Source organism: Equus quagga, chromosome 12 (assembly GCF_021613505.1).
Source record: "Equus quagga isolate Etosha38 chromosome 12, UCLA_HA_Equagga_1.0, whole genome shotgun sequence".
Classification (NCBI taxonomy): Eukaryota; Metazoa; Chordata; class Mammalia; order Perissodactyla; family Equidae; genus Equus; species Equus quagga.
This window is the reverse complement of record NC_060278.1, coordinates 71,016,719-71,037,563: the sequence shown is the minus strand read 5'-3', so window position 1 is coordinate 71,037,563 and position 20,845 is coordinate 71,016,719. Positions and strand designations below refer to the sequence as shown.

Here is a 20,845-nt window from a genome sequence, read left to right as displayed (position 1 = left end):
AAGAGAAAAATTTCCCCATTCTGTAATTTGGAGATTGAAATACTAGCTTCCGTGGTGAAGTGCGCAAATATGAACATACTTAATACCTTCAAGAACCAGCAGAATGATATTCAGCGACGTTTGACAAGGATATTAAAATAGCAGAACAGAGACTCCCGTAGGGTCATGTGAAATCTGTTTCTTTACTGCAGCTCAGCTGTTAGTTTACCATTTTCTTTTCTTTCTCTTATTGGCTGACACAATCAGACAAAAAAAAAAAAAGAGCTGTTTTATATATAGGATAGGCCATTTTTGTAAATGTAAATGTTTGTTTTAAGACAGACATCCTCAGCAAAGTTGAAACTGGAATAAAAAAGGCCTTTCAGCATATCAGTCAGAAGGAGAGCATCCAATGTTCTCCATCTGGCTCATGCTTTTCCTTGACCTGTTTTCAAAGATCAGGGTAGAAATAAAGGACTCACCAAGTGAACAGTGATCCCATCAATCTGTCAGCACTGTGGAAGGTGTTTCAGGTACCTTGTGAATAATAACTTTACAATAAATAACCAATGTTTATGGAGCATTTACTATATGTCAGGCCCTTTGCCAAGCACTTTACATAGAATATTCCATGTGGTCATTATAGCCAACTGTGGCAGGCAGGAGTCTACAATTCTCCCAAGATTTCCAACATCTGGTGTATACACACTTTCTCCCAGTTATTCAAGCAATAAACTGGGTACTGCTGTGATGGGATTTTTCAGGCGTAATTAAGGTCCCAAATAGTTGACCTTCAGACAGGGAGACTATCTAGATGGGCCTGACCTAAATGCAGGAGTCCCTTATATCTGGGTCTACAGGTGATATGGAAGAAGTCAGAGGTTCAAAATCAAGAAGAATTTGAATCACCTTTGCTGTTTTGATGATGGAATGGACATCTAGCAAGTAATGCAGGTGGCCTCTTGGAGCTGAGAGTGACCCCCAGCTGATAGCCAAGAGGAAATGGGGACCTCAGTCCCACAACTGCAAGGAACTGAATTCTGCCATCAACGAGAATGAGCTTACTCTCCTCAGCCTCCAGACCAAAATTCAGTCTGGCTGATGCCTTGATTTCACCCATATTACACCCTGAACAGAGAAGCCAGTCACACCATGCAGACTTTTGACCTACAGAACCAGGAGCGATTTATTGTTACACAGTAAACAGGGCTTGTTTTAAACAATGAAGTTTGTGGTAATTTGTTACATAACAATAGAAAACTAATATGCCAGCCCGGACAAGGCCAATGTTTCCACTTTAGAGATGAGGAGACCGAGGCTTAGAAAGGTTAAGTCAGCTGCTCCAGGTCATAAGCTGGTAAACGCTCAGTCCAGATTGGAGCACAGGCAGCTGGTTATGCGGAGGCGACTGCATGTGGCAGGCAGAAGTCTCAGATGCCTACAAGATGCCCACCCCCCGCAGTGCACACATTGTCCAGTCTTCTCCCCTTGAGTGTGGGTGGCAACTGCAAATATGATGGGGCAGTCCCTCCCTGGATTAGGCAAGGGAGTTTTTTAGATGTATTTAATCAGTTGAATTAATTAAAAGGGAGAGTGTTCTGATGGGCTGACTTAATTAGGTGGGCTTTTAAAAGGAACCTGGAGGTTAGAGATGGAGAAAGTCATAGAGACACATGCCCTGAACTACCTCCCAGGGTCCCATGGCAAGGAATTGCAGGTGGCCTCTAGAAGCTAAAATCTGTCTCTAGTGGACAACTAGCAAGAAAACAGGGCCTCAGTCTTACAACTGCAAGGAACCGGATTCTGCCAACAACCTGAGTGAGCTTGGAAGAGGACTCCAAGCCTCAGGGGAGAACTGCGGTGCAGCTAACACCCTGATTACAGCTTTTGAGACCCCGAGCAGAGGACTCAACTGTGTGGGGCCTGGACTTCTGACCTACAGAACCTATAAAATAATAAACCTTTGTTTTTTCAGATGCTAAGTTTGTGGCAATTTGTTATGCAGCAACAGCGAGCGAATACACTGGGAGAAGGGCAGATTGCTCTTCTTTACTCCACTTGGTGGGAGGGCAGGGAGTAGGACCCAGGCATCCCACCTTCTTGTTTTGTTCTTTAATTAATCAACAGTGACCTTATCCTTTTGTTATTCTCTTGAATCTTCATTTACTCATAGCACCAAGCAAGCTCTAATTGTCTGGGTTTCTACCTCCTCTCAAAGCCGTCTTTATACAAATTTGATACTTAAGCCCTGAAGTTTATTCACTTATTAGCGGCAGCCACTGTTTGATGAGAATACTCCAGTATCTAAGCCTGCACTGGTGAGGCTGTTGGTTTATCTTTCAGGGAGCCTGAGACTTCACCCTCATTGCCCATCAGGCTGCATGTACACAGAATAGGCCTCCGTCAGTCCTTAGTTAAAGTAGTATTTGCACGCACACCAGATCTCTGAATGCCTGTCTTTTGTCATTGGGGACACAAATTACATTCATCAGAATCCATTCATTCTCTCAGTATTGCTGAACACAGGATAATCTTGGCTGTGTCAGCTGCCCTAGAACTGGTAGCCATGAAAAATGGAGGTCAGCTGCAGATATTCCAAACCTGCTTCACTGTGTAACCCTTTTCAGGAGCAGTGGATATGATGCTGAAAAAGATTAATAGACTTTATGTCATCATGTTTATGGGGCGTAAAACCCCAACTGTGGATTAATGGATACCTTAGTGAAAAAAATACATCTTTACTCCTTTATGCCTTGATGGGTGAGCTACAGTTGGCATCAGTAGAAATATATGGTGAGATTGCCTTTAGAAGGTCAGCTTTGAAAGGACTTTTTTGACTTCTAAGTCAATGAAAATAGGTTTTTGATTGTTGGCCAAGACAATTGTAACAGAAGACTTTCAACCTTTAAAAAAATTCTTATTGAAGTATAACATACAGAAAAGAACACAGATCCTAAGTGAACTGCTTGATGAATTTTCACAGACTGAATACATCCGTGGAAGCAGCACCCAGATCAAAAACCAGGATCCCCAGCATCCCCCTTGGTCCCTTCTTCCCAATCCTCACCCCAGAGTAATTGCTGTACTAACTTCTAACACCATAGGTGGTTTTGTCTGTTTCTCTAATGTTTTTGAACATTGCAGAAATGGAATCATCCGGTGTGTGCTCTTTTTTCCTGGATTCTTTTACTCAATATTATGTTTGTTTATATTATTGTGAGTAGTTGTAAACTTTCTCTTCTCATTGGTTTGTAATGTCTCATTGTATAAATAGCTCACAGTTTATTTATCCACTCTACCATTTTAGACGTTTAAGTAGTTTCCAGTTTGGAGACGTTATGAACAGTGCTGCTACAAACATTGTGGTATGTGTCTTTTTGTGAACATGTGTGCACATTCTGCTGGGTGTCTGTCTAAAGAGTAAGACTGCTGGATCATAAGGTATGGACAAATTCAGCTAAGTTAGTAGATACCACCAAATCATTTTTCAAAGTGGTTGCACCTTTTTACTCCCCAAAGCAGTATATGAAAGTTCTTGTTAATCCATATCCTTGCCAATACTTGATATTGTTCTTTTCATTTTAAAGAAGCTTTTTTAACTTTGACTACATCTTAGTTTACAGGGAGCATCATCGTTTCTATTGTGAAACTAATAAGCACCTCCTATGAAAACAACAGTACTGGTCTCAAGAGCCATTGTACTCAGACTAGAATCATTGGATAAGATGACAGTAGGTAACAATGAATGACTCTTGCCCTTTATATAGCTCTTTTCTACATTGAAAAAGCTCCCAGGCTCCTCTATAGTTCTGTTCTCAGGTCTTCTGGCAAACATAAAAGAAAGTCTCCCTCCTAAATAAGTTATTTTTTGGTTCTAGGACAAAATACCCTTGAAAAATATCAGCCAAATACTTAGATTTTAGTCAAGTCTGTTTGCCTAAACATGTACTCTGCAAATATTTACAGAGGTCCTATTATGCATCAGGACCTACCCCATGCACTGGAGATACAGAGATGAGCATCCCCAATTCTTCCTTAGGTTCTAGTTTAAGGTTTAATGAAGACTACAGTTAAGTTATTGATTCCTAAAAATATTGATGTTGCCTTTTGTATTATTTCCAATTATGTTTTAGCCTGAGGATCCATCTGAGTTTATTGACAACATGTTCCTAAAAAAAAAAAAAAAAAAAAAAAAAAAAAAGCATGAGTCATTTTAAAGTACACAAAGTTGCTTTAACTACAAAATAGTGGACAGACACTTTAGGTAGTCCATCAAGGAGATGGGCTACGACCAATGAAAGGTCAGCTTGAAGGAAGTAATTGGAATTTGAGTAGCCTTGACAGGTTACACATCTCCAAAAAGGAACACTGTTATTATTTTTTGTCCTTCACTGTGTTCTTGTACATGAGATTCAGGGAAACGATATTAGTGATTACATCAGTTGGAATTTAATCAGGGAAGCAGATCACTGTGAATAAAGTAGAATAAGGGTTTCATTATAAGGATTAGATCTTATACAATCATGAGAGAAGCTGGAGAAGTAAATGTCCAGAAGGGGATGGTTGGCTGAGCAGAGAAAACCCCTAACCAGGACCCATGAGAAGGAGCTGTTGAAGAAGTCTATGGAAGGCCATTGCCTCCACATCTGACTGTGCCTGGAGTATGTCAGAGGGCAGGTGGTCAAGAGGCAGGTCAAGAGTTGGTCAAGAGGAAAGCTGGATGCAAAGTGGAGGAGAGCAAGAACAAAATGGAAGCCACAAGGGCAAACTGCCATGTATATCTGCCTCTCACTGCATGGAACCCCAAAGTTGCACTGCCTTGCAGAAGTTGCTCATGCCATTGCTGCAGAGCTGCTCGTGTGCCCAGACCAGGACTCAGAGAACCCGAGGCAGGAGCATCAGCAGGAGCTGGAGAAGCTGTGAGCCCAGCTGCTACTCCACACCCAGGTGAGCCAGCTGGTGAGCAACAGTGTACACAACCTGCTGGGAGCCTGATGCCCTAAACCCACCTGCTTAGTGCAATGGCTGCAGCTGCCCTCCTGCCCTCCGAATCTCATGGAAATTTCTCTGTGGCCAACTCTAACCCAGAACCATTCAGAGAAGTGCAATTCCAGCTTAACTCAATTGACATACTACAAAACTACCACAAAGACAGACTATAACTAAGATATATATATTAAAAAAAACTACAGAGATGATATAATTCAATTCTTTCTTTATAAAGACATGATAACTGGGGCCCAGGAGACCATGGCTTGTCCAATGTCACAGAGCTATTGACAGGCTTAGAAATTCAATCCCACATGTCTCCATCTGGGTGATATCACAGAAAGAACACTGGATGCGAAGTTAAGACACCTGACATTTTGCCACTAATTAATTGTTTGGCCTTGGGGAAAAAAGTCACTCAATTCTGGATGGGCTAGGCCCTACAAACTGAAGGTGCTCAGTTAATATCTGATGAATAAAGGAATAGATATAGTCTCTGAAGAACAACCATTTTACAAAATTGTTCTATTGCCTAACATAAAAGAAAAATTGAAACCACGCTCCTGAGCCTCATAGTGAGGTATTCTCTTATATTCTCATGAAATTTTTCTGGGATTAGAATGGATCACCCGGGCCCTTCTCCTTTGCACAAGTCAGATTTCCAATCTCTCAGCCATGTAGCAATTAGACTTTCTATATTCTTCTTGTCACCTCGTTGTGGCTTCTACATGATCCTTTCAGTCTGAGCTTTTCAAGAGGAGTCCAGTACCACATAGCTGGAAAAGCAAGAATCAAAAAATGTAGGAAGAAGCTAGAAGAATATCAGATTGCTAGCTACATATTTCTATGTTTTGCTCACATGTCTACAATTTGGACAGAGTTTAGCAGGAACGACTCATCTCTGCTCCGTGTGGCATCACCTGGGGCACGCGGCATCTCAAAAGCTGAGAGCTGAAATCATGTGGAGGCTACTCACTTTCAGCTCCGGCTTTTGGCTAGAATTTCTACACATAGACTCCCTATGTGGTCTCTCTGCTTCCTCTGGCATAATGATTGGGTGTAAGAGCAAGTCTCCCAAGAGGACCAGGTGGAAACTCTATCACCTTTTATGACATGGACTCGGACGTCACATATCATTTCTGCCAGAGTTACAGGCACTCCCAGAGTCAAGAGGAGGAAATATAGATTCCATCTTTCAATGAGGGGAGCATCAGCACTACATTTTAAAAGGAGCCTGAAGGATGCAGTATCACATTGCATGCCATCTTGCAAAATACAATCTACCGCAGGCAGTGATCAAAACCCACGATGAGTTTATAAACACAGAGCTTGTCAACTAAATGAGCTCTTGTCCAAAAATAACCCCAGAAATATGTTTATGCACACATATATAAATACATGCACATATGCATACATAACAAGTACTTTGTAAATGAGGTTAATTCTTGGATTCAACTTGCTTCCAAGATATTTTCAGTGTTATGCCTGAAGGTAAGGTCAGGGAACAGGGCCATTCAATTAGTTTAAAATCAAAGTACTTTTCCCTCATCATCCTTCTCCTCTCTGGGAAAATAAATCAGGCTGCTGAATTTTGGACCTATATCATTTCCATGGTAACAAAGCCTAAAGTGCTAAAAAGTGGAGTGTAATTCTTTGCAATATTTAAGAAATCTGTATTTCGTCTGTGTGGTGTGTAAAAGTCCACTTAATAACAGTGAATACCATTACCACTAATCCTCCTACACACAAACGCACTCATATACGTACACACACAAGCAATATGAGTGTTTAAAAAATCCCGTAATTTACACTAAGTAGACCATAAAGATAGGGGGAAATGAGTAAAAATGAGACTGTCTAGTTTGGTCTCTTAGATCTGCTTTGAGCCAGATTTTCTTGTTTTGATTTTGATCTCAATTAGGTGACTTTAGAGATAATCTGACCATCTGAGCCTGGAGGAAAAGTCAACAATCATAGGTACAGAAGAGAGAATAATTACAGTGTCTGGAACCTACAAGTAGTTCAGTGCAGCTGGAAAGTAGAGTATTTCTAACACAGAGTCTTATTTTTAATGTTATGCTTTTAATTGTGAAGTATTTCAAACATACAGAAAATAATGTGATATCTATGTACCTATCCCCGTAGTTAATGGCTATTACTCACTTGCCATATTTTTCTCAAATATCTTTTCTTTCTAAATAAATAAAATATTAACTATTCAATTAAAACCTTACCTGTCCATCCTTTGCCTTCCCTCCTTCTCCAGAAATCTTCGCTGTCCTGAAGTTCATGGGTGACATTCCTATGTACGTTCCTGTATGTTAGCGCTTATGACTGAATCCCTTCACTGTTGTATCTTTGTGCTTTAAAAAATCGTATAAATGGTATCATAGAGTATATGTCCTTTTATAACTAGTTTCTATGCTCGAAATTATGATTTTTATCTTTAGCCACAGGGCATAAATATGCCATAAGGAGCATGGAGACGAGCATTCAGTATTGCACAGACAGTTCATCATTTATTCCACTAAATTTATAGTTCACCTGGAGAGTGAGTTGATGATGACAGTTTTTGCATTTGTAGAAAATGTTAATGATATGCAGGCAAGACTGGACACCAGAAACTCAAGTGAAAACAGGGAAAAGACAGTGTGGTTATTTGCAACCCAGTCCTTCCATTTCTGAAGGCCAGGTGCTTTCTTTTAAAATCCATCCTATGAGGGCAGTTACTGGGGCTGCATGGTCTTTGGTGATGATACTATAGAAGTCCAGCGACTGCTAAGGAGGCATTCTATCTAGATGGGAGTCTAGACTCATGCAGGGATCAGGAAGCCACATCGCTGAGTTTCCATCAGGGACCCCTGGTGATTCTTTGTGTCCTACCCTTCTCTCCCTCCTCCCACCCCAGTGGATCTCCTCTCCTACTGGGATCTTTGGACTTGGATAGCGTGAATCTGTACCCCACAGGCTGGGAGAGCTGAAGGGCTAGCTGAATGACATCCACTTGGGTTCTTGTGTGTCCTGCCACATGCACACCTTACTTCCATTCCCTATTGCCATGAGAAATGCCTCCCTTGTTCTATTCAATTACCAGTTGCAGTTTGATAGATTGAGTAATTTGTAACTTTTTGTATGTTGTTAAAATAAAGGAACTAAAGGGGTGTTTATTTTCAAGACACAAAATTGAGTCACTGATATGATATCAGATATGCATGAGCTATTATGTGTACTCCGTCTCTCTTCTCTGTTTACTATATTGCTCTTTGAATGTCTCAAAGAAACTCCTCACATGCAGATGCCCTCCTGAAACAGAAAAAAAAGGGACTGCACATACATTTCCTTTTAAGGTGGCGTTTCCTTATTCAATAATATCAACCAGGTTAAAGTTATATTGACCTCATGTCACTATCAACTCATTACATTTTATTTCTGTTGCATTTCTGAGTATGTTAAGCTAAAAGCAAGCGTCTTCATGCAAATTAAACTGTAAAAAGCTTTTTAAGCCATGTTCAAATATTAACAGGTTTGATAATATATTTGTCTAACAAGAGTAGGACATAGAGCTCTTTGTTTACTGACATACTTTATTGTCATTCTGCTGTACACCTCTCTTCTGATGCGGCTGTTTTATAGGACATAAAGTCTAGGTATTCTGTCGGAATCTCAGATCTTATTTATAGCTTGCTACAAAGTGGCTTGTTGTCATTTATTATTTCTTATTTGATTTATATAACATCTTTCTACCAAAGAGCCCATGGGTTTATTTACGTAAAGGGTACACACACACACACACACACACACATACGTACAACTTGAACTTCACGTAGTTAGCAGTATACCACCAAAAACCTGTAGGAGGATTTTCTGTTTGTTTTTTGTTCCAAGCCCATGTTCTGGGGAGGCAGTCACCATATTTCCTTTCACTTTGAGTGTTTATTGTTTGCCTCTAGGTGGATCGGATCATCTTCTGTGTCTTCTTGGAAGTCGACTTCAAAATCTACAAAAAGAAAATGAGTGAATTTTTCCCTGTAGGTGAGTAAAGCGATTTGTTTCCTTTTAGAATGGAGGAATGAAGAAGTGGAGTTATCGCTTATGGTATTGCTGTTTCATTTCACATCTTAAAGACTGTTGCAAACGTGAACTCTACACGCAGTCACACCTGGCAACTTGTATCATAGGTTTGAAGAGGTCACAGAGGTGATAGGAAATCTAGGCCCTAGACCTCTCTGTCCCACAAGGTGATAGTGTTGTCTTGGGAAAGTCAATTCATCTCGAGTCTCAGTTCCTCACATCAAAAGTGAGGAGTTGGACCAAATGATTTCTAAAGACTCTTCCCCTGGCCCTAAATTGCATAATCTGTGATTTCTTCCCCACTGTTGTAAATTGTCCAGGGCTGTGCCTACATCCACCATGTTAAACAGCCTCGTTGGAAATTGTGAGGAGCCCATTTATATTTGCAGCTAGAATTCAAACTTTTCCTGCATTCCATTCCTCTTCCCTCCAATTTTCTCAGCCCCAATTGCAGTGAAGATAGCAGCACTTTCTAGGGCAATCCGAGAAGGGTAGTCATTCATCTTATTTCACACTTCTTCTGAGAATGTAGAAGAAACCTCAGGGTTATTAAAGAACCTTGGGTAATGGATTTACATGAGTGTGGATTTACAACTAATGTGCCATTAGTTGGATTTGGTTGATTTGAATATTTCCCTCCTCTGTCCCTCTTCCAGCCTGTAAAGGCTGAGGCTTGTTTAATACCTTGTTATTTTTATGGTGCCATTAAAGTCACAACGCCCAGAGCGCTTTCCTCAGCCGTGGTAAAAATGGCTTCCAGGAAAGCTACTGTGAGCATTGTTGGTGTCTGCCTTTCAGAGAGTTTTCTTTTGAGGTTTTCACATCCATTTGAAGTGGATTTTCAGGTAACTGGTGACTCTGGCAGGTAAGAAGGAGTGCATGGAGGGTGCTGGTACACATGCGCCCTCTTACACGATCTATCAGAGCCACACAATAAAGAGGAGGCCCTGCCCGCAGGTCAGAGTAGGACATGGGTAGCTGTCAAGAGCAGCTACGGAAAACTGCTACAGATGTTCAACTCTGGGCTCATGTTCAAAAAGGACTAAATTCTTCTGGGTAATTTGAAGTTCTTCTCTCTAATTTTATAATCGAAAGGTGAATCTGCTAAGTGTGCTTTCATTTGGGACTGTACGTATTTCCCTAACTGGAAGGTACTATAAATTTGGAAAGACTCTCATGTGATGAAGAAGAGGATTGTGATTGTGGTCTTTTTTTCCTCCTTTTCTCCTTTTCTTCCTTCTCATCCTTCTCCCCCTCCATTTTTCACTGTTCTTCATTTTTTAAGTAACTCAGTGTTTCACAGAGTGTAAAAGCACATAATAACTATTTAATAAGTAGTTCTTAATATGGGTTGAACTGAACAAATTCTTCTGCCCATAATCTGATGGCTTTTTTTTTTTCTGTTTCAATCTTCTTGTTTCATCCTTTCTCTTTATTTCCTATATAACCACAGTGAGCTGATTGTGCCTGCATTTCTGCATTTTTAAGTATTCTTAAAAGAAAGTGTTCATTCATGTAAAAATGTGACTTACCATGGTGTGTGATGCAAATATTCTCATTTCTTGTCAATGTCACAGCATATTTTATAAATTTTGGACTTTTTGAGATGTTTAGAAATGATGACATATTTCTTTTCATGTCTTCTAAAATTAAAACTTGTTTTCACTCTAACATGATAAAAAATAATTTCATAGGTATGATCCATTGATATTAAAACAAATCTGTCCATCAGCAGGTATTTCCAATGATGAAAGCCAAAAATCATACTACAAGTTTTTAAAAATGAGACAGTTTTAGTGGTCTAGAAAGTATTAATAACTATACAAATAAATTCTTGTTTGAAAAATTGCTAATCTAAATAAGTCCAACATGCATCTTAGTGCTTGAGCAAGTAAACTAATAATAAAATCATCTTTAGTTTCACATCAAAGCTTTGAATCAGGGCATGTTCATGAAATTATTTCCAGTGCCTATTTATAACAGTAAGTACATTTTTAAACTAAATGTCAAAATTCTCCAAAGTTGTTTAGTGTTTCTGCAATGCAGAGGCATCAGCCATTTGTAAATTCTAAACATGCAATATGAAATAAAGATGACCTCTGGTGGAGTATGTGACTGCTAATATAGATGATATATATCGTCTGTCCATAATTTGAATTTATGGTTAACTCATAACCATTCCATCTTTGATTGGAATATAATTTTTCTGACTTGCCATATAGTCACTGTAGACTGACTTATTCAGTGTATCTCCAACTAATCTTCTTAACCCTTCCCAAAGCAATAATGATAATAGTCTAGGGAAAAAAGTCATTTTTCTGTTAAACCAAATCTCCGTGTACTTTAATCCTGTGTTTTTAAATTTCATAATCAGGAATCTGAGACAAAATGTATGAGAAAACAATACAAGTTAGACTATAAAAGCTCATATTAAAGATATAACCCATGCATAACTACTGCCTAATATTAATGACAGGAATAATTGCTAACTTATATGGATTGCTTTCCATCCACCAGGTACAAGGGCTAAATCAGTTAATCTTCGTGATAACTCTAAGAAAGTGACACTGTAATAACTGTACCTTTTAGATATGGAAAATGATACATATTTGAGAAAAGCGAAGCATACAACCAGGAAGCCACAGAGCTATATTTTAAAATAGAGAATGGCATCTGTCATTGCACAAGTGATAATCGGTTAGTTTCCTCAGAGCGTCTTCAGAGAAGGACAGGTTCAACTTCCAGGATGCATTTAGAGCATTGAGAAAGTCTCATTCCTAATTTCATCTGCTGCCCATCATTTTTGAAAGCTGCCACGCTTCTCTTTCTTCTAATACCTGTGAATCTCCTCATGGAATCTTTTCTGACATGAGTCAAATTGGTACTTTATCATGGATCTCAAAATCAAATTCCATCCAAATCATTCAGGCAGTGTGGTGCTGCTACCTGCAGATGAGCAGGAAAGTGGTCACCAGGAAGCCAAAAGGCCTCACAGTGTGACCAGAGGGGAAGGTGGAAACATGCTGTACTCATTTGCTGGGGCTGCCATAACAAAGTACCACAGATTGGGTGGCTCAGAGAGCTGAAATTTCTTTTCTCACAATCCTGGAGGCTAGAAGTCCAGGATCTAGGTGTCAACAGGGTTGGGTTCTCCTGAGGTCTCTCTCCTTGGCTTGTAGATGGCTGCCTTCTCCCTGTGTCATCACGTGGTCTTCCCTCTGTGTGTCTGTGTCCTAATCTCCTCTTCTTATAAGGACACCAGTAGTGTTGGATTAGGGGCCACCCTAATAACCTCATTTTAACTTAATCACTTACTCAAAGACCCTGTCTCCAAATACAGTCACATACTGAGGACTTCAACATATGTGTTTTAGGGACACAACTCGGCCGTTAACAGGGCCTGTCATGGAAATGCAGTTGGAACATGAGAGGAAAGAAACCAGCAATGATGTTTTTCCCAAAAGTTTTGTATCTTGCTTTGGGTGAAGAACATTTAACGTTTTCCTTCCAGATGTATTATTTGTAAGCCTAGCGTGTCAGCTTTATGGAATTACCATCCACTTTTGTTGCAAACAATTTATAGTTATAGTGCACCACTACATGGCCTCTAGCAAATAATATTTGTATGATTCAACTCAGGAATCCTTTTGTTCCTTACATGAAAAGTTTGTATTTTTTAGTGTGTAGGATTTATTGTATGTAGCCTTCATTGATTTGGAATAAGGAAGTCAATTTTTTTATGAGTCTAAGTCCTAATAGAAAATTAAGGGATATTAATTTTCCTCACAATAACAATGTCAAATTTACAGTTTTGGAACTATATCAAAGAATCCTGATATTGGAAACTTGAGAGACGTCATGGTCAAACCCCCTCTCTCCCTCACTTTAGGGAATGCCTACATTTGTTTACTGCAGTGGTTCTCAGCTAGGGGTGATTTTGCCCTTCAGGGGTCATTTTGAGATATTTTTGTTTTTCACAACTGGGGAAGGGGAGTGGCTACAGGCATCTAGCAGGTGGAGGCCAGGCATGCTGCTAAACATCATGCAAAGCACAGGAGAGCTTCCCACAACAAAGAATTATCCAGCCACGGATGTCGACAGTGCAGAGATTAAGCAGCTCTGGTCTACTGTAACCATCCCTCGCTTATCATTGAGCCCACTAAGGCAGACTTTGCCCTTGAGTTGCATTTATTTCATAGGGTTCTGCCTGCTGATGTCTTACCCAAACTTACTTACTTGCTGAACTTGAAAACTGTGCCCTCAGCCCAACCTCTGGCTTTCTGGATTCATGACCCCATTCTCGTCTAGACTTCTGGGTTTGCCCTCTCTCCCTTTACTCTGTACCCACAGATTTCTATGTGTTGACCTCTGTAAACCATGTTATCCACAGCACAACTGCTTGGCTCTAACCCACTCCCGGTATCATTCATGTATTGCTGCCCATAACTCTAGTGTGTTAGTCTCAGAAAATATGATTAACTATTATGCAGATTTTATACACATAATGCATAAGTGTGGAGATGAAGGCTAATATACAGATCAAGGAGGAACAAATTCACCAATTATTCTCTCTGCATACCTCAAGCAAAGCTTATAGCTCCTTTGGCTAAGAGTTTTCATTTTTATCATTGACTGCTGCTTTAGTGAGCATTGGTTGATAAGATTACGTTGTGAGCTCACAAATATTTTTTGATTATAGAAATCTTCAACTCCCTACCAGTATCCAAGCTCAACTGATTCCTTCACAATAAAGACACCTATGACTAAAAAATTTATCCATATTCTCTTTATTATTAACTCTGAAAGCAATGAAATTTGTCCATTTTTTTCCAGCTAGGAAATTTATGTAACTTACACACAATACTTGTGTCAACTTATTAATAGTTAGATATAATTAACATATGTATTTTGCATGGTAACTACCTAAGAAAGCTGATAAGATAGGAAAATGATTCCAGGATGCAGACGTGCTCATCCTAAATCCACCACTTGTCTCTAAAATGAAGATTTGCTTTAGACAGAAAATTTCATTCCTGTTTCTGGGTAGAACTCAAAAACTATTTGAAAAAATCTAATAGAATAGCTTATTTTTATATTATGATTTCTTTTTCGATCTCTTTGTCTTGTCTCACCAATAAAAAGGTAAGTTTGTGTAGAACAGAGACCATTTTAATATTTCCTTGCACTTCCATAATCTGGAAAATTTCTAAATATATAGTAGGTGTTTATTACAGTAAATAAAAAATTACCATGAGCTTAAGTTAAAACACTATTTAACCAAAGTCTCACGTAAAAAGTCAATTTTTTCTGAAAACCATAAGTATTGTTAACCTAGCTAGATGAGTGTATAGCACTTCTTTTCATATGGTTTTCATCTTTCATAGCAAGGAAAGAATATTTCTCCAAAAAATTTTTTTAATTATACCTTCTGATAAATGGGCATGATAGTTTTAAAACTTTTACCTGGATCTATTCTTTAAGAGCTAACAAGAGAAAGTATTTGATGTGGGCCTGGCAAGCCGAGGAGTCAAAAGAAAGATTTCTTGGACTCTCAAGGTCGGGCAGTAGTGCTCTTTTGTTCAGAGAATAGCATGGGGACAGGACCCATGGGCAGTGAAGAGCTGCAATGTATTAAGGGTTAGGGCTAAATTTATAAGGCATGGGTACGTGACTTATTTTTACCAGACAAAGAAAAGATGATAGAAAAAGTCATTAAATGGTATCAGTGCAGGTGGGGTCTGGTTATTGCATGGTCGTATAACTTTAGATATGAATCGGGTCATATAGATCGTCATGTAGGCCAAGATGACTTGGACTTCTCTCCCTGGGGCAACCTTGATCCACATCAGTATTCACATTACCTTTTCTTCATCTTCTCTTCTCACTGATTTTATAAGTTTCTTTCATCCACCCTCATTCATTATCTTTCTGTCCATCAGTCAACAAATAATTTATTATATGCCTATGATCAAAGCCCAAGGATTTGATCACTGCTACATTTACAATATAATTCTATAATATGCTTGAGAGACAAGTATTTTGCAGGACAGTTGGAAGACAATATTAGCAAATAATCAAGTATAGCATTGGTATGGTCATAGTACCCAAGAATTCAGAGGCAAATATGTTTCAGGACCAGAGTGTTTGGGGTAAGTTTCATGAAGAATGTGACGCTTGCAGTGATCTTTAAAGAATAGGCAGGAGCAGAGAAGTGACGCCAAGTGTTGTGTAAGTGACATAGAGGAAGAAGGGCAGTTCAGATGGGAGAATTTGTGAAATAAATAGGATGCGTATATCCAGTTTGTGAATCCCTGACCGAGAAGTGTTGATACTCATCATTGTGTAATAAGTAGCTGGGGCCCAGAGTGAGTTCTTGAGTGGGAGATTACCATGATAGATCCTATATTGAAGAAGCATTAATTCAGTCCGAACATAGAGACTGGCCTTACAACAATAACCCTATGGCATATGTCCATCATTAGCTTTTATAGGAATGGTAGTGAACAGAGGCTGAAGAAAGCTCAGTAAATTGCCTAAAGTCACACACTTGAGCATTTCTGGCCTCAAAGTGTTTCCACTGTGCAATGCTTCTTCTCATAGAAATCCTAAAAATATGGACAATTGCCTGAAGCTAGACTTTTATCTGCTAAAAAACTATATATTATCTATTTGCCATAATAGTGCTAGAGCTTCTGAAAAGCTAGTGCGCCTCCAGCCATACGGCATATTCACATGTCTTCTTTCCTTCCTTTTCTTACCTGCTTCCCAGTCATCAGTTTTCCAAGAACAATAATGAAGCATAGGGTTCCATGATCTGTTAAGGTTTTCTTTCCTTTTTCCATGTCAAGCCAATGATCAGAAGATGAAGCTGGAAGGCAGTAATGGTGACAGGGGTGGTGAATATCTGAAACAGGTAACCAGCGAGTAGTGAAGAGCTCAAAAAAGAGTCAAAAGCCTCCACATGTAGGAGAAGACCACTGGGTTTGTCATCACAAGAAATAGTTTCTATTCCTGTTCCAACCACCTAACTCTGTGACTTTGTGCACATTGCTTAACCTTTCTAGCTTCAGTTCTGTCATGTGCAAACATGGTAATAAGCCAATTCCAAATAGAATGAATAGCATTGTAAATGAATATTCAGAGAGCTGTCTATACCAAGAACCAAAATTTTAAAATATCCATGTTTATTTCTTATTACAATTTTAAAAGGGAGTATTTCAGCTATTGTGACCATCTTTTTTTAAAAAAAAATAATAACTTCTTACTACAAAAGTAGTACAGATTTGTAGTAAAAACCAGATAATCAAAAAGAAGAAAATACAGGGGAGAGGTGGAGCAAAATGGCAGGGTGAGCTGACCCGGGACTCTCTCCCCTCCAAAGTACAACAAAGGACTGAAAAAAACCCCTGAATTTCAGCTAATGAACCTAATGCCAGGACTCAGAGACCTACAGTATCAAAAGACAGAGGACGGAGCCCCTGCTGCCTGCCTCGGAGGAGCTGGAATGGGGTAGGAGAGAACATCGCTCCATCCCCTAGAAACCAGGATCACCACGTGGGTCCAGGAAGGAGAGGGGGAGGGGCCACGTGACCAGGGGATCGTCTAGGACTCCCACCGCCGGTACAGTGGAAACCCGCTGACGGGGGAAAGCTTCCGTGCGTGGGGACCCCGTAAACCCAGGGCCCCGGGAGACCAGAGAACAGAAATGATCAATCCAGATCAGTGCGCAAGAGAAACTGCACCCGCCACGCCCCAGCATAGTGCACTGGGCGCCGCCATCTTGCCCGAAGGAGGAGAGCTCAGAACGTGCGGCACTCGACCCCCATCTAGTGGCAACAGGCTTTAACTGCAACCGAATTCTACTACCATGTGAAAAAACCACTCCTCTACCATCCAGCAATTTATAAAAGCCCCAGACCAGAAGGAAAACAATAAAAACACAGAATAGAGTCCTGAGGACTTGGAATTAGGTAAACTAAATGAAAATGAGTTCAGAGCAGCTATAAGCAAAAAACTCAATGAGCTAGAGAGGAAGATAGAGAAAGAAGCCGAGTTCTGGAGTTACTACACAAAAGAGATTGAAATTATAAAGAAGAATCAAACAATTACTAGAGATGAAAAACACAATGGACCAGATAAAACAGACTATGGATTCCCTAAATGCCCGGGTAGACTCCATAGAAGAACAATTTAGCATAATCGAAGATAGACAGGCTGAATGGCTCCAGACCGAGGAAGAAAGAGAACTAAGGATTAAAAGGAATGAGGAAAGTATTAGAGAGATAGCAGATTCAATGAGGAGAAAGAATTTAAGGATCATAGGAATTCCCAAGAATGTGGAAAAGGAAAATGGAGCAGAAAGTGTGCTTAATGAAATTGTAGAAGAGAACTTCCCAAATCTAGGGGTTGAGGGAGAAATGTGTGTAGAGGAAGCTTTCAGATCTCCTAGATTTGTCAATGTAAAACGACCTACTGCAAGGCATATAGTAGTACAAATGGCAAAAATGAATGACAAAGAAAGAATACTCAGGGCTGCAAGACAAAAGAGAATAACCTACAAAGGAGCTCCTATCAGACTTTCAGTGGATTTCTCTGCAGAGACCTTACAAACTAGGAGAGAATGGAGTGACATATTCAAAGCTTTAAAAGATAAAAATCTTCAACCAAGAATACTCTATCCAGCAAGAATATCCTTCAGATATGAGGGAGAAATTAAATCTTTTCCAGACATACAAAAGTTAAGGGAATTTGTAACCAAAAGTCCTCCACTACAAGAAATCCTCAAGAAGGCTTTCATACCTGAAAAAAAGGAAAAAGGGAGAAAGGGGTCACAAACCACAGAGTAGGGAGACAGATAAATAGAACCAGAATAGGATAGCAAATATTCAACTATAGCATTAGGATAAAGGTAAGGAAACCACCAAAGCAAAGACGATCTTATCACTCTAACTACAAACTCATAACACAAGTTGGAACAAGAAGTGAAAATAATAATTTAGGAGGGGAAGAGCAAAGGGACTAAATTAGTCTAGGCCAAGTAAGTAAGAGACCACCAGAGAATAGACTATATTATACACAAGATTCTAAGTACAAACTTCAGGGTAGCAACTAAACTTAACAACAGAACAGAGACACAAAACATAAATAAGCAAAAATCTAAGAAACGCAGCATAAGAAATTGCAGTATCAAATGGGTAGGATAAAACACACAGGAAGAGAAAAGCAGGAAAGCCAGATAATGAGCAACAGATTGACAGCTTTAAGTCCACATGCATCAATAATCACTCTTAATGTAAACGGATTGAACTCTCCAATAAAAAGACACAGAGTGGCAAAATGGATTAAAGTACAAGATCCAACAATTTGTTGCCTCCAGGAAACACACCTCAGCCCCAAGGACAAACACAGGCTCAGAGTGAAGGCGTGGAGGACAATACTTCAAGCTAATAGCAAGAAAAAAAAAGCAGGTGTTGCAATTCTTATATCAGACAAAGTGGATTTCAAAATAAGACAGGTAAAGAGAGACACACAGGGACAATATATAATGATCAAAGGGACACTTCAAGAAGAAATAACGCTTATAAATATCTATGCACCCAACATAGGAGCACCAAGGTTCATAAAGCGACTATTAACAGACCTAAAGGAAGATGTTAAAAACAACACAATAATAGTAGGGGACCTCAACACCCCACTCACATCAATGGACAGATCATTCAGAGAGAAAATCAACGAAGAAATAGTGGAGCTAAATGAAAAACTAAAACAATTGGACTTAACAGACATATATAGATCACTTCATCCTAAAAAAGCAGAATACACATTCTTCTCAAGTGCACATAGAACATTCTCAAGGATAGACCATATGTTGGGAAACAAGGCAAGCCTCTACAAATTTAAAAAAAAATTGAAATAATAACAAGCATCTTCTCTGATCATAGTGCTATAAGGCTAGAAATTAGTTACAAGAAAAAAGCTGAGAAAGGCACAAAGATGTGGAGACTAAACAACACACTACTGAACAAGCAATGGATCATTGAAGAAATTAAAGAAGAAATCAAAAAATACCTGGAAACTAATGAAAATGATAACATGCCATACCAACTCATATGGGATACAGCAAAAGATGTATTAAGAGGAAAATTCATCGCAATACAGGCACATCTTAACAAACAAGAAAAATCCCAAATAAGCAATCTTAAACTACACCTAACTGAACTAGAGAAAGAAGAACAAATAAAGCCCAAAGTCAGCAGAAGGAGAGAAATAATAAAAATCAGAGCAGAAATAAATACTATTGAAACGAAAAAGGCGGTAGAAAGGATCAATGAAACAAAGAGCTGGTTCTTTGAGAAGATAAATAAAATTGACAAACCTCTAGCCAGACTTACAAAGAAAAAAAGAGAGAAAGCTCAAACAAACAAAATCAGAAATGAAAGAGGAGAAATAACAACAGACTCTGCAGAAATACAATGGATTATAAGAGAATACTACGAAAAACTCTATGCTAACAGAATGGATAACCTAGAGGAAATGGATAGATTCTTGCACTCCTACAATCTCCCAAAGTTCACTCAAGAAGAAGCAGACAATTTGAACAGACCAATCACAAGAAAAGAGATTGAAACAGCAATCAAAAACATCCCAAAGAATAAAACCCCAGGACCAGATGGCTTCCCTGGGGAATTCTACCAAACTTTCAGAGAGGACTTAATACCTATCCTTTTCAAGCTATTCCAAAAAATTAGGGAGGATGGAACACTTCCTAACACATTCTATGAGGCCAACATCACGCTGATACCAAAGCCTGACAAGGACACCACGAAAAAAGAGAACTAGAGGCCAATATCACTGATGAACATAGATGCAAAAGTTCTAAACAAAATTTTGGCCACCAGAATTCAGCAATTCATCAAAAGGATCATACATCATGATCAAGTGGGATTCATACCAGGGACACAGGGATGGTTCAACATCTGCAAATCAATCAACGTGATACACCACATCAACAAACTGAGGAATAAAAACCACATGATCATCTCAATAGATGCAGAGAAAGCATTTCACAAGATCCAACAGCCATTTATGATAAAACCTCTGAACAAAATGGGCATAGAAGGGAACTACCTCAACATAATAAAGGCCATATATGACAAATCCACAGCCAACATCATACTCAATGGGCAAAAACTGAGTGCCATCCCCCTGAAAACAGGAACGAGACAAGGATGCCCTCTATCACCACTTTTTTTTTTTTAAGATTTTATTTTTTCCTTTTTCTCCCCAAAGCCCCCCGGTACATAGTTGTGTATTCTTCGTTGTGGGTTCTTCTAGTTGTGGCATGTGGGACGCTGCCTCAGCGTGGTCTGATGAGCAGTGCCATGTCTGCGCCCAGGATTTGAACTAACGAAACACTGGGCTGCCTGCAGCGGAGCGCGCGAACTTAACCACTTGGCCATGGGGCCAGCCCCTCTATCACCACTCTTATTTACCATAGTACTGGAGGTCCTGGCCAGAGCAATCAGGCAAGAAAAAGGAATAAAAGGAATCCAAATAGGGAGGGAAGAAGTGAAACTCTCGCTGTTTGCAGATGACATGATCTTATATATAGAAAACCCAAAAGAATCCATTGGAAAACTGTTAGAAGTAATCAACAACTACAGCAAAGTTGCAGGGTATAAAATCAATTTGCATAAATCAGTAGCATTTCTATATTCTAATAACGAACTGACAGAAAAAGAACTCAAGAACACAATACCATTCACAATCGCAACAAAAAGAATAAAATACCTCAGGGTAAATTTAA

At 39.3% G+C, this 20,845-nt stretch overlaps 1 protein-coding gene across 4 annotated transcripts in view; it reads left to right on the top strand.

Moving 5' to 3' along the window:
- Positions 1-20,845, top strand: part of MACROD2 (mono-ADP ribosylhydrolase 2) — a 1,871,078-nt gene that overhangs the window by 1,678,071 nt on the left and 172,162 nt on the right. For all 4 annotated transcript variants that reach the window (XM_046678763.1, XM_046678762.1, XM_046678761.1 and 1 more), the window contains exon 9: positions 8,919-9,000. In XM_046678763.1, coding sequence (XP_046534719.1) covers positions 8,919-9,000 — 82 coding nt within the window. The remainder of the gene's footprint in view (positions 1-8,918; positions 9,001-20,845) is intronic.